General features: G+C 38.6%; 1 protein-coding gene across 6 annotated transcripts in view; it reads left to right on the plus strand.

The window, feature by feature from the left end:
- Nucleotides 1-14,414, plus strand: part of PER3 (period circadian regulator 3) — a 62,314-nt gene that overhangs the window by 26,294 nt on the left and 21,606 nt on the right. For 4 of the 6 annotated variants that reach the window (XM_053575050.1, XM_053575049.1, XM_053575051.1 and 1 more), the window contains exons 13-15: nt 96-246; nt 793-917; nt 11,201-11,374. In XM_053575050.1, the coding sequence (XP_053431025.1) occupies nt 96-246; nt 793-917; nt 11,201-11,374 (450 nt within the window). The remainder of the gene's footprint in view (nt 1-95; nt 247-792; nt 918-11,200; nt 11,375-14,414) is intronic. The other 2 variants (XM_053575052.1, XM_053575053.1) reach the window with 2 other exon arrangements.

The following is a 14,414-nucleotide window of genomic DNA, read 5'->3' on the forward strand; positions in this document are numbered from 1 at the left end:
ATTTTAATAGCAGTTTATTCTTAAAGTATCATGATTTAATTTTGTTGAGTAAATATATGTGCTTAACTCCATGTTTAATATTTTTAATTCTACAGCCTTCCATTTTCTTTCAGATGAGCAAAAGGGCTTTTCTTCCTTCCAAGCACTGAGAAATAATACCATATATACTGAGTCTTGTGAGGATTTGAGGAAAGGTCAGCACAGCCCATCCTATCAACAAATAAACTGTATTGACAGTGTTATCAGGTATGAGATGCAAGTTTTGATCGCATGTTAGTTTTTTCCAAAAGCATACGTTGTAACAGTAGAACCTTCATAGATTTTTCTCCTTTTTTTTTTTGCAGTTTTTGGCCAGGACTGGGTTTGAACCTGCCACCTCTGGCATATGGGGCCAGTGCCTTACTCCTTTGAGCCACAGGTGCTGCCCACCTTCATAGATTTTTTTTTATAGGTATCCTGTCTTGATTTTTCACTGTAAATCAGTAGATACTTATGAGGTGCATATAGTTCATGATATACTGAACTTTATGGAAGGCGTAAAAAATTAGAAGACATGCCCTTTCTTTGAAGGCGCTGTGGTACAGTTGAGAAGACCTAAAACATTTAGAGATCTATTCAGGACCATAGTGAAGGAGATGTACTCCAGTGATTGAGGCTGGGATGGTCAGGGAAGACGTCGTCAAAGAAAAGAGTACAGAGCACCCAACAGACAGCGTGTGAGAAAAGCGAAGAGGTAGGAAATGGCCCAATTAAGGAACAGTAAGAATCAGGTGCCTACTTACGTTGTTGCAGATACCTGAAGAGCTATAATATTCCAGCTTTAAAAAGAAAGTACGTATCCTGTGCAAATACAGCTTCTTCATCCTCCGAAGACGACAAACAAAACCTCAAGGCAGATAGTGTCCAAGCATTGCACGGTACGAAAATGCCCTTCGGTGTTAGATGCAAAGAACAGTCTGTCCTTTCTCTCTGTTTCTCTTTAATTTCTTATCTTTGATTACTGTAGTATAATCATAAAATCCTGTTTTGTATTACTTCTTTTTTTTTTACTTTATTATTTTTTTTTAATTTTTTATTGTTAAATCATAGCTGTGTACATTTGTGCAATCAAGGGGTACAATATGCTGGTTTCATATACAATCTGAAACATTCTCATCAAACTGTTCAACATAGCCTTCATGGCATTTTCTTAGTTATTGTATGTAGACATTTGTATTCTGCATTTAGTAGGTTTTGCCTGTACCCATTCTAAGATGCACCGTAGGTGTGGCACCACCTGTTACCCTCCCTCCACCCTGACTTCCCCCCTCTCTTCCCCTCCCTTGGCCCTTTCCCCATATTCTTGTGTTATAGTTGGGTTATAGTCTTCATATGAAAGCTATAAATTAGCTTCATAATAGGGCTGAGTACATTGGATACTTTTTCTTCCATTCTTGAGATACTTTGCTAAGAAGAATATGTTCCAGCTCCATCCATGTAAGCATGAAAGAGGTAAAGTCTCCATCTTTCTTTAAGACTGCATAATATTCCATGGTATACATGTACCACAATTTGCTAGTCTATTCGTGGGTCGATGGGCACTTGGGCTTCTTCCATGACTTAGCAATTATGAATTGGGCTGCAATAAACATTGTGGTACAGATGTCTTTGTTATATTGTGATTTTTGGTCTTCTGGGTATATACCTAGTAAAGGAATTATAGGATCGAATGGCAGGTCTATTTTGAGATCTCTGAAGTATTCTCCCAACATCCTTCCAAAACGAACATATTAGTGTGCATTCCCACCAGCAGTGTAGAAGTGTGCCCTTTTCTCCACATCCACACCAACATCTCTGGTTTTGGGATTTTGTTACGTGGGCTACTCTTACTGGGGTTAGGTAATAATACCTCAAAGTAGTTTTGATTTGCATTTCTATGATGATAAAGGATGATGAGCTTTTTTTCATGTGTCTGTAGATCGTGTGTCTGTCTTCTTTAGAGAAGTTTCTCTTCAAGTCCTTTGCCCACCCTGAGATTGGTTCACTTGTTCTTTTCTTGCTAATACATTTGAGTTCTCTGTGGATTCTGGATATTAAACCTTTATCAGAGGTATAACCTGCAAATATTTTCTCCCATTCTGAGGGCTGTCTGCTTGCTTTCCTTACTATGTTCTTGGCTGTGCAGAAGCTTTTTAGTTTGATCAGGTCCCAGTAGTGTATTTTTGATACTGCTTCAATTGCCTGGGGAGTCCTCCTCATAAAATATTCACCCAGGCCGATTCCTTCAAGAGTTTTCCCTGCACTTACTTCAAGTATTTTTATAGTTTCGTGTCCTAAGTTTAAATCTTTTATCCAGTGAGAGTCATCTTAGTTAATGGTGAAAGGTGTGGGTACAGTTTCAGTCTTTTACAGATCACCAGCCAGTTCACCCAGCACCATTTGTTAAATAGGGAATCTTTTCCCCACTGAATGTTTTTAATTGGCTTGTCAAAGATCAAATAATGGTTAAGTAGCTGGATTCATCTCTTGGTTCTCTATTCTGTTCCAGACATCTACTTCTCTGTTTTTGTGCCAGTACCATGCTGTTTTGATCACTATGGATTTATAGTACAGTCTCAGGTCTGGTAGCGTGATTCCTCCTGCTTTGTTTTTATTTCTGAGTAAAGTTTTGGCTATTCGAGGTTTTTTTTCTGATTCCATATAAAACGAAGTATTATTTTTTTCAAGATCTTTAAAATATGACAATGGAGCTTTGATAGGAATTGCATTAAAATTATATATTGCTTTGGGTAGTATAGACATTTTAACGATGTTGATTCTTCCCAGCCATGAGCATGATATGTTTGTCCATTCGTTAACATCTTCAGCTATTTCTTTTCTTAAAGTTTCATAGTTCTCTTTATAGAGATCTTTCACGTCCTTTGTTAGATAAACTCCCAAATATTTCATCTTCTTTGACACTACTGTGAAAGGAATAGAGTCCTTGACTATTTTTTTGGCTTGGCTATTGCTGGTATATATAAAGGGGACAGATTTATGGGTGTTGATTTTGTAGCCTGAGATATTAGTGTATTCCTGATCACTTCTAAAAGTTTTGTAGAGGAATCCCTAGTGTTTTCCAGATATACGATCATGTCATCTGCAAAGAGTCAAAGTTTGATCTCTTCTGACCCTATGTGGATACCCTTGATGGCCTTTTCTTCCCTAATTGCAGTGGAGACAATGGGCAACCTTGCCTGGTTCCTGATCTAAGTGGAAATGATTTCAATTTAACTCCATTGAATACGATATTGGCTGTGGGTTTGCTATAGAAGGCCTCTATCAGTTTAAGAAATGTCCCTTCTATACCAATTTTCTTAAGTGTTCTGATCATGAAGGGATGATGGATATTATCAAAAGCTTTTTCTGCATCAATTGAGAGAATCATATGGTCTTTATTTTTTAGTTTATTTATGTGCTGAATTACATTTATAGATTTACGTATATTGAACCACCCTGGAGAGCCTGGGATAAATCCCACTTGGTCATGGTATATAATTTTTTTGATGTGTTGTTGGATTCTGTTTGTTAGGATCTTATGAGTATTTTTGCATCAATATTCATTAGTGATATTGGTCTATAATTTTCTTTAATTGTTGGGTCTTTTCCTGGTTAGGGGATCAAGGTAATGTTTGCTTTGTGGAATGTGTTGGGTGATATTCCTTCTTTTTCTATATTTTGGAAGAGGTTTAGTAATATAGGTACTAGTTCTTCTCTAAAGGTTTGGTAGAATTCTGACATAAAGCCATCTGGTCCTGGGCTTTTCTTTTTAGGGAGATTTTGTATAAGTTGATGGTATTTCAGAACTTGATATAGGCCTGTTCAACATTTCCACTTTGTTCTGGCTAAGTCTTGGTAGGTGGCGTACTTCCAAGTATTGATCGATTTCTTTCAGATTTTCATATTTCTGAGAGTAAAGTTTCTTATAATATTCGTTAAGGATTTTTTGCATTTCTGAGGGGTCTGTTGTTATTTCACCTTTACCATTTCTGATTGATGAAATTAGAGATTTTACTCTTTTTTTTACCGGTTAGGTTGGCCAAAGGTTTATCTGTTTTATTGACGTTTTCAAAAAACCAACTTTTAGATTTATTGATCTGTTGTATAATTCTTTTATTTTCTTTTTTTTTTTTCTTCAACAAATTTTGAATTTATTAGTACAGTAATAAAAGCAGCTTCTGGTATTGTCATTTCTTAATAATCTGTTTATAAAGATTTTTTCTTTTTTTTTTTTTATTGTTGGGGATTCATTGAGGGTACAATAAGCCAGGATACACTGATTGCAATTGTTAGGTAAAGCCCCTCTTGCAATCATGTCTTGCCCCCATAAAGTGTGACACACACCAAGGCCCCACCCCCCTCCCTCTGTCCCTCTTTCTGCTCCCCCCCATGACCTTAATTGTCATTAATTGTCCTCATATCAAAATTGAGTACATAGGATTCAGGCTTCTCCATTCTTGTGATGCTTTACTAAGAATAATGTCTTCCACTTCCATCCAGGTGAATACGAAGGATGTAAAGTCTCCATTTTTTTTAATGGCTGAATAGTATTCCATGGTATACATATACCACAGCTTGTTAATCCATTCCTGGGTTGGTGGGCATTTAGGCTGTTTCCACATTTTGGCGATTGTAAATTGAGCTGCCATAAACAGTCTAGTACAAGTGTCCTTATGATAAAAGGATTTTTTTCCTTCTGGATAGATGCCCAGTAATGGGATTGCAGGATCAAATGGGAGGTCTAGCTTGAGTGCTTTGAGGTTTCTCCATACTTCCTTCCAGAAAGGTTGTACTAGTTTGCAGTCCCATCAGCAGTGTAAAAGTGTTCCCTTCTCTCCACATCCACGCCAGCATCTGCAGTTTTGAGATTTTGTAATGTGGGCCATTCTCACTGGGGTTAGATGATATCTCAGGGTTGTTTTGATTTGCATTTCTCTTAATATATAGAGATGAGGAACATTTTTTCATGTGTTTGTTAGCCATTCGTCTGTCATCTTTAGAGAAGGTTCTATTCATGTCTCTTGCACATTGATATATGGGATTGTTGGCTTTTTTTCAAATTCAAGCTCCGAGTCAAGGGTTGGAAGACAATTTTTCAGGCAAATGGAATTCAGAAGAAAAGAGAACGTTGCAATCTTATTTTCAGATACATGTGGATTTAAAGCAACTAAAGTCAAAAAAGACAAAGATGGTCACTTTATATTGGTCAAGGGAAAAATACAACAAGAAGACGTTTCAATTCTAAATATTTATGCACCCAATTTAAATGCTCCCAGATTCTTGAAACAGACCTTACTCAGTCTGAGCAATATGATATCTGATAATACCATAATAACAGGAACTTTAACACTCCTCTTACAGAGCTGGACAGATCCTCTAAACAGAAATTAAACAAAGATATAAGAGATTTAAATGAGACCCTAGAACAACTGTGCTTGATAGACGCATATAGAACATTCTATCTCAAAGATAAAGACTATACATTCTTCTCATCACCCCATGGAACATTCTCCAAAATTGATCATATCCTGGGACACAAAACAAATATCAACAGAATCAAAAGAATTGAAATTTTACCTTGTGTCTTCTCAGACCATAAGGCACTAAAGGTGGAACTCAACTCTAACAAAAATGCTCGACCCCACCCAAAGGCATGGAAATTAAACAATCTTCTGTTGAATAACAGATGGGTGCAGGAAGAAATAAAACAGGAAATCATTAACTTCCTTGAGCATAACAACAATGAAGACACAAGCTACCAAAACCTGTGGGATACTGCAAAAGCAGTTTTGAGAGGAAAATTCATCACTTTAGATGCCTACATTCAAAAAACAGAAAGAGAGCGCATCAACAATCTCATAAGAGATCTTATGGAATTGGAAAAAGAAGAACAATCTAAGCCTAAACTCAGTAGAAGAAAAGAAATATCCAAAATCAAATCAGAGATCAATGAAATTGAAAACAAAAGAATCATTCAGAAAATTAATGAAACAAGGAGTTGGTTTTTTGAAAAAATAAATAAAATAGATAAACCATTGGCCAGACTAATGAGGAATAGAAAAGTAAAATCTCTAGTAACTTCAATCAGAAATGATAAAGGGGAAGTAACAACTGATCCCACAGAGATACAAGAGATCATCTCTGAATACTACCAGAAACTCTATGCCCAGAAATTTGACAATGTGAAGGAAATGGATAAATATTTGGAATCACACCCTCTCCCTAGACTCAGCCAGGAAGAAATAGAGCTCCTGAACAGACCAATTTCAAGCACTGAGATCAAAGAAACAATAAAAAATATTCCAACCAAAAAATGCCCTGGTCCAGATGGCTTCACTCCAGAATTCTATCAAACCTTCAAGGAAGAGCTTATTCCTGTACTGCAGAAATTATTCCAAAAAATTGAGGAAGAAGGAATCTTCCCCAACACATTCTATGAAGCAAACATCACCCTGATACCAAAACCAGGAAAAGACCCAAACAAAAAGGAGAATTTCAGACCAATCACACTCATGAATATAGATGCAAAAATTCTCAACAAAATCCTAGCCAATGGATTACAGCTTATCATCAAAAAAGTCATTCATCATGATCAAGTAGGCTTCATCCCAGGGATGGAAGGCTGGTTTAACATACGCAAGTCCATAAACATTATCCACATTAACAGAGGCAAATATAAAGATCACATGATCCTCTCAATAGATGCAGAAAAAGCATTTGATAAAATCCAGCATCCTTTTCTAATTAGAACACTGAGGAGTATAGGCATAGGTGGCATATTTCTAAAACTGATTGAAGCTATCTATGACAAACCCACAGCCAATATTTTACTGAATGGAGTAAAACTGAAAGCTTTTCCTCTTAGAACTGGAACCAGGCAAGGTTGTCCTCTATCACCTTTACTATTCAACATAGTGCTGGAAGTTCTAGCCAATACAATTAGGCAAGACAAGGAAATAAAGGGAATCCAAATGGGAGCAGAGGAGGTCAAACTCTCCCTCTTTGCTGACGACATAATCTTATGCTTAGAAAACCCCAAAGACTCAACCACAAGACTCCTAGAAGTCATCAAAAAATACAGTAATGTTTCAGGATATAAAATCAATGTCCACAAGTCAGTAGCCTTTGTATACACCAATAACAGTCAAGATGAGAAGCTAATTAAGGACACAACTCCCTTCACCATAGTCTCAAAGAAAATGAAATACCTAGGAATATGCCTAACGAAGGAGGTGAAGGACCTCTATAAAGAGAACTATGAAATCCTCAGAAAGGAAATAGCAGAGGATATTAACAAATGGAAGAACATACCAATGCTCATGGACGGGAAGAATCAACATTGTTAAAATGTCTGTACTTCCCAAAGCAATCTACCTATTCAATGCCATTCCTATCAAAATACCAACATCAGAAAAAATGATTCTGTGTTTTGTATGGAACCGGAAAAAACTCCGTATAGCTAAGGCAGTTCTTAGTAATAAAAATAAAGCTGGGGGCATCAGCATACCAGATTTTAGTCTGTACTACAAAGCCATAGTGGTCAAGACAGCATGGTACTGGCACAAAAACAGAGACATAGACACTTGGAATCTATGAATTGAAAACCAAGAAGTGAAACTAACATAACCACCTAATCTTCGGTAAACCAAACAAGAACATACCTTGGGGGAAAAACTTCCTATTCAATAAATGGTGTTGGGAGAACTGGATGTCTACATGTAAAAGACTGAAACTGGACCCACACCTTTCCCCACTCACAAAAATTGATTCAAGATGGATAAAGGACTTAAATTTAAGGCATGAAACAATAAAAATCCTCCAAGAAAGCATAGGAAAAACACTGGAAGATACTGGCCTGGGGAAAGGCTTCATGAAGAAGACTGCCATGGCAGTTGCAACAACAACAAAAATAAACAAATGGGACTTCATTAAACTGAAAAGCTTCTTTACAGCTAAGGAGACAATAACCAAAGCAAAGAGACAACCTACACAATGGGAAAGGATATTTGCATATTTTCAATCAGACAAAAGCTTGATAACTAGGATCTATAGAGAACTCAAATTAATCCACATGAAAATTCTTTTATTTTCAATTTCATTTAATTCTGCTCTGATTTTGGTTATTTCTTTTCTTCTCCTGGGTTTGGGGTTGGAGTGTTCTTCCTTCTCCAGTTGCTTGAGATGTCCCATAAAGTTATTAACTTCCTCTCTTTCTGTTTTCTTGAGGAAGGCTTGCAGTGCTATAAATTTCCCTTTTGGGACTGCCTTTGCAGTATCCTAGAGGTTCTGATAATTCGTCTCTTGATTGTTGTTTTGTTCCAAAAATCTGGTGATTTCCTTCTTAATCTCGTCTATACCCCATCTATCCTTCAGCATAAGGTTATTTAGTTTCCATGTTCTTGTAGGGGTATGCAGGTTCCTGTTGTTATTGAGTTCAACTTTTGTTCCATGATGATCTGAAAAGATGCAAGGAATAATTTTTATTTTTTTAAATTTGCTGAGGCTAGATTTGTGGCCTAGGATGTGGTTGATTTTGGAGTATGTTCCGTGGTCTGAGGAGAAGAATGTGTATTCAGTTTTGTTGGGATGAAATGTTCTGTAGATGTCTGTTAAGTCCAGATGTTGAATGATTAAGTTTAAATCTAAGATTTCTTTGCTTAGCTTCTTTTTGGAGGATCTATCCAGCACTGCTAAAGGGGTGTTAAAATCTCTAACTACTATGGAACTAGAGGAAATCAAGTTGCTCATGTCTGTTAGAGTTTCTCTTATAAATTGAGGTGCACTCTGTTTGGGTGCATAAATATTAATAATTGAAATCTCAGCATATTGAGTATTACCTTTAACAAATATGAAGTGTCCATCCTTATCCTTCCTTATTTTGGTTGGTTTAAAGCCTATTGTATCTGTGAATAGGATTGCAAAGCCTGCTTTTTTTTGCTTTCCATTTGCCTGGAGTGTAGATGACCATCCATCCCTTCACCTTGAGTCTATATTTGTCTTTTAATGTAAGATGCAATTCTTGTATACAGCAGATATCTGGCTTCAGTTTTTGTATCCAGTCAGCCAACCTGTGCCTCTTTAGAGGACAATTTAAACCATTCACATTAATTGAGAATATTGATAAGACTTTTGAGAGTCTGGTGGACATTTTTAATCCTTTTGCAACTATGAAAGTTGGAATTTGATCAAAATTTTCTGGGTGGGTTTACTTTTGTGGTGGAGGATTATGCTGGTCTTTATGGAGGATGGGTTTGAGAATATCCTGGAGAGCTGGTTTACTTGTGGCAGATTTCTTCAACATGTGAATGTCATTAAAGTATTTAATTTCTCCATCATAAATGAAACTCAATTTAGCTGGGTACAGGATCCTGAGTTGAAAGTTATTTTGTTTTAGGACATTAAAAGTTAATGCCCATCCTCTTCTAGCTTTAAAGGTTTCAGCAGAGAGATCTGCAGTTATTCTAATATTCTTCCCCTTGTAGGTGATGGTTTTCTTTCGTCTGGCTGCTTTCAGAATATTCTCCATATTAACTATAGTGAAATTGGTTATGATGTGTCTGAGGGATGTCTTATTTGGGTTGAGTCGTGCTGGAGTTCTGAAACTGTCAGCTGTCTGAATATCAGAATCTCTTGGCATGTCTGGAAAGTTCTCTTTCATAATCTCATGGAGAAGAGATTCTGTGCCTTGTGAAGCCACTTCATCGCTTTCAGGGATCCCTATAAGACAAATATTGGTTTTCTTAGAATTATCCCAGAGCTCTCTGAGAGAGCAATCTGTTTTTGCCCTCCATTTCTCTTCCTCGTTGAGAGTTTGGGAGCATTCAAAAGCTTTGTCTTCGATGTCAGAAATCCTTTCTTCTGCTTGCTCCATTCTGTTACTGAGGGATTCTGCTGTTTCTCAGATCTTTGAGGGCTGCAACTTCTTGTCTCAGTGTGTCAAAATCTTTGGTCATTTGGTCTTTGAATTCGTTGAATTCTTGAGACATCTTTTGGGTTACTGCTTGGAATTCTAATTTGATCTTATTTGATATCCAGATTCTGAATTCGATTTCTGATATCTCAGCTATTTGTCCGTGCATGGGATCTTGTGCTGTGTCTGCCCCGTTGTTCCTTGGGGGAGTTGATCTACTCTGATTATTCAGATTGCCAAAGTTTTTCCTTTGATTTCGTCTCATGATTGTTTTTCACCATTGCCTCTGGCCGTCCTCAGAGTTGGGGTGGTGTCTCTCTGAGATTAGACCCCAGGGGGATCACTCTGTTGTTGCTAGATCTTTGTAGGGAATGACCCTGTGTAGTTCTTCTGGGGCTGCCCCAGCCAGGGAGTTCTGGTTGTGGGAGCAGCTCCTGAGTGTGAAACCCCCAGATCCAGCAACAGGGCGGGGAATGGTGCACACAGTTCTGGGAGTGCCTGGCACCCAGTGACTGGCACAGAGGGCCCAAGGCTTTAGCGGTCTCTGGCCAGGAAAAGGGCTCCATGCAGAGGCAGGGAGGGCTCCGGAGGGCACACGGCCTGACGAGTGGGCCGGTGTGGAGGCAGGGAGGGTACAGGAGGGAGGATGCGGGGTTGCGCAGCTCCTTGAGTTCCTGGTCAGGGTGTGGGGAGGCCTGGCGGGCGGGGTAGCGGGTCCCAGCGCGGCTCTTCTGGAGGTCTGGGTGGGTGCCGATCACGGGTCTGGCACAGCTCTTCGGGAGGTCCAGGAGGGTGCCAATCATGGGTCTGGCACAGCTCTTCCGGAGGTCCAGGAGGGTGCAGATTGTGTGTCCCGGAGCAGCCTGTATTACTTCTTTGTTTTTTTTTTTTTTTTTTGTGGAGACAGAGTCTCAGTGTACCGCCCTCGGGTAGAGTGCCATGGCGTCACACGGCTCACCACCAACCTCTTAACTCTTGGGATTACGCGATTCTCTTGCCTCAGCCTCCCGAGCAGCTGGGACTACAGGCACCCGCCACAACACCCAGCTATTTTTTTTATTGCAGTTTGGCCGGGGCTGGGTTTGAACCTGCCACCCTTGGCATATGGGGCCGGCGCCTTACTCACTGAGCCACAGGCGCCGTCCTGTATTACTTTTTAATAGCCAGTAGACTTTAATTTGTCACTTATAAACTGTGAACTGTTTGGGTCTTTTATATAAATTTCCTAATGGGAATTTTGGTTCTGACTGTCGGTTTCTCTTATATCACCAGCTGTTTCTCAGATCCCAGCTGTACCTAAATCAGAAATGCCAACAAATGAATGGTCCACAGATGCTGAAGGAGGAGTCCCACGGACCTTGTCCACTGCGGCACTGAGCTTGGGGTCAGGCATAAGCCAGTGTAGTTACAGCAGCACCATGGTTCACGTCCCACCCACAGAGCCAGGTATATGTTTACCTGCCACTCGGGAAGCATAGTCAACCTTAGATGCAAAAATCATTAATACTTACATATGCTTAATTGTAACTAAATACATTATAAATATTTATGCCTTTCTTTAATTCAATTAAAGTATTTGGGGGAATGTTTTTAGGCTTGTGCTGGTTACATATTTTGAGCTATATTTCTCTTAGATTATCTGTCAGGGACATCTTTTGCAGAGCACTTAGAAGGTACTGGCAGGTGCACAGTGGTAAGCCCTCAGTTAGCGTGAGCCTTTGTTAATGCAGTCATTGATGGGGCTGGGTTAGGTTACTTTGTTAGGACCTTAAAAAAGATGTTCATTTCTTCTGCATTTCAACTATGTTGACTGAATCAGTCACATGTACATTTACATTTTTGTGCTAGTCTGATAACAATGAAAAGAGTACTTTTTAAACTTTGTTTGATAGCATAATTACTTGGTAAATTAATCTAATGCCTTTTTAAAAAATTCCTTTTCACTGCCTCCTATCCATTTTGTCATTTCTTTGGTTCATCTACAAATTGGTAGATGAAGAAATGGTGAGAAACGTGATAAATTACGTTTTCAGATGATCTGTGCTTTATCTTTGCTGGCCCTTGGTGACACGGTAGCTTACTGTGTGGAGCTGTTTCTGCGTCCCACTTCCCATTCTTGGCTCTTGGCAGGCATTCACTCCCCATAACTCCATGAGATGTGGTACTGACATGGAGAGCTATGGGTTGGTGGGGAAAGAACAGAGACACAGCTGTTGTGAGATTAGATTATGTTTCTAAATAGCAAAAGATAGCATTTATTTGGAACTGAGCTAGCCCCTCAGGACAGGAGCATATATACACATTTTTTTAGTGTACATTTTCTTAACACTTTGGAATCCTGTGTGAGCATATAACTGTCCATGATACAGCCAATGGAGAGGGTCTCACCCAGTATGAAAAGCTCTTTTTCTGAGGATGCCACAGTGGGTTTTTTGTTGTTTTGTTTTGTTTTTTGACAGGAGTCTTCCTACGTCGCCCCAACTAGAGTACCATGGCGTCAGCCTAGCTCACGGCAACCTCAAATTCCTGGGCTCAAGTGATCCTCCTGCCTCAGCCTTCTAAGTAGTTGGGACTGCAAGTGTGCACCACTGCACCCAGCTAGATTTTTTATTTTTAGTAAAAATTGAGTCTCGTTGCTCAGGCTGATCTCAAACTCTGGAGCTCAAGGGATTTTTCCATCTTGGCCTCCCAGAATGTTATAATTACAGGCATGAGCCACTGTGCCCGGCCTGCTGCACTTTTTATACTTTGATCTTATATTAAGTTTGAATGAATTTTTGCTGAAATCTATATGCTTCGGGAAGTATTCACTGATAATAGTTTCTCCTGATATTAAATCAGTCAGCATCTGCAAGGCATATTCCAAGGACAAAAAGCAGAATCAAAGCCCAGATACTCCTAAGCTGTGTAGTACCTTTATCTTCTGCTTTCTGGAAAGTCCATATTCACACCGCCTGGCTTTAACTTGGAGTCGGAGGACCATGATCACAAAGGCATTTTCTTGCGAGTTGTCTCCACTTTATTGTATACAGGATAATTAAGGCACAAACAGATGACATAATTAATGGTCCAGAGTCACAGAGCGCGTGAGCAGGATAGGAATGACTCCAGGAGCTGTTTTCGTTATGGATATTTTGAACTTACAGCAGAGTCTCAATAAAGTAGAATGTAAGAATACAAAATTAACTAAAAAGAAAATTGATAAATTGAGATTTATAAAAATACTCCAAAAGAAGGGCAGGAAAGGAAGAAGAGATTAACAGCAAGAAATGGGAACCAAACCAGAAAATGATAGCTCTAAATCCAGCTGTATCAATAATGACATAAAGTGGACTAAACACTGTAATTAAAAGGCAAAAGTTGTCAGAACAGGTTAAAAAAGTCAAGACCCAACTATATGCTGTCTGAAAAGTACAGTTTAAATTTACAGCGAGCATGAGAGTAGACACACTGTTCAGGCTACAAGCTGAGAAGGCTGCAGTTTCTGTGCTAATATGCGAGGGCTGTACGGAAAGTGTCCAGCCATCATGCATATTGTGTTTCAGATGTGTCTTATATAAAATATAAAAACAGGGTCGTTTTGTAATGATAAGACAGTCACTTCATCAGAAAGGCATATAGTAGTCATGTGTATTCACTAATAACAGCTCTGAAAGATAAAAAGCAAAAATGGAAAACGTTAAAGAGAGATAGACTTTCCATAATTATAGTTGAAAGATTTTTACACCTGTGTCTACAGTTAATGAAACATCTAGGCAAAAAATAAGAAAGAAATGACCTGAAAAACACTTCCTAGCTACCTGGACCTAGTTGACATTTAGAGAACTTGACACTTAATAACTGCATTACACACCTTCCTTTCAGGTACACACAGTATGTCCACTGTGATATAAAACATGTTGGGCTGCAAAAAAAGTCTCTACTGTAAAAGAATTGGTGATATGTTAACTACTGTCAGCTAGAGTGAATTAAAATCAATAATAAGATATATAAACCTTAATCTTTAGAAAATTAAATAATACATTTCTAAATAATCCATACAAAAGAAATCACAAAGGGAATTTAGGAAGTATTTCAAAATGAATGATTATGAAAAAGTATAATGAAATTTGTGGGATGCAGCTAAAAAACAGCTTATAAGGAAATTAATAGCTTTGAATGCTAAGGAATGTCTCAAATCAGTGATCTAAGGTTCCAATTTAGGAAGCTAGCAAAAAAGATCAAGGAAAACCCCAGGTAGAAGGAGTCCAAAGTCCATCCACAGATGATTACTATAAAAAGTGTTATACACATAAAATGGAACCCCATGCAGTGTACAAGTGTGAGACAACTATCTGTGTACTGATAAAGTTCTCCAGCAGATAGGAAGTGAAAAAGTAAGCTGCAGCCTAATACACACATGTGCCTTTTGAGCAGCAGTGGGGTCAGGGAGGAAGATACGAACCCATAAGGCTTGTTTGCGCAGACTTGAAGGAGCCAGCAGGAT

Source organism: Nycticebus coucang, chromosome 22 (assembly GCF_027406575.1).
Source record: "Nycticebus coucang isolate mNycCou1 chromosome 22, mNycCou1.pri, whole genome shotgun sequence".
Lineage (NCBI taxonomy): Eukaryota > Metazoa > Chordata > Mammalia > Primates > Lorisidae > Nycticebus > Nycticebus coucang.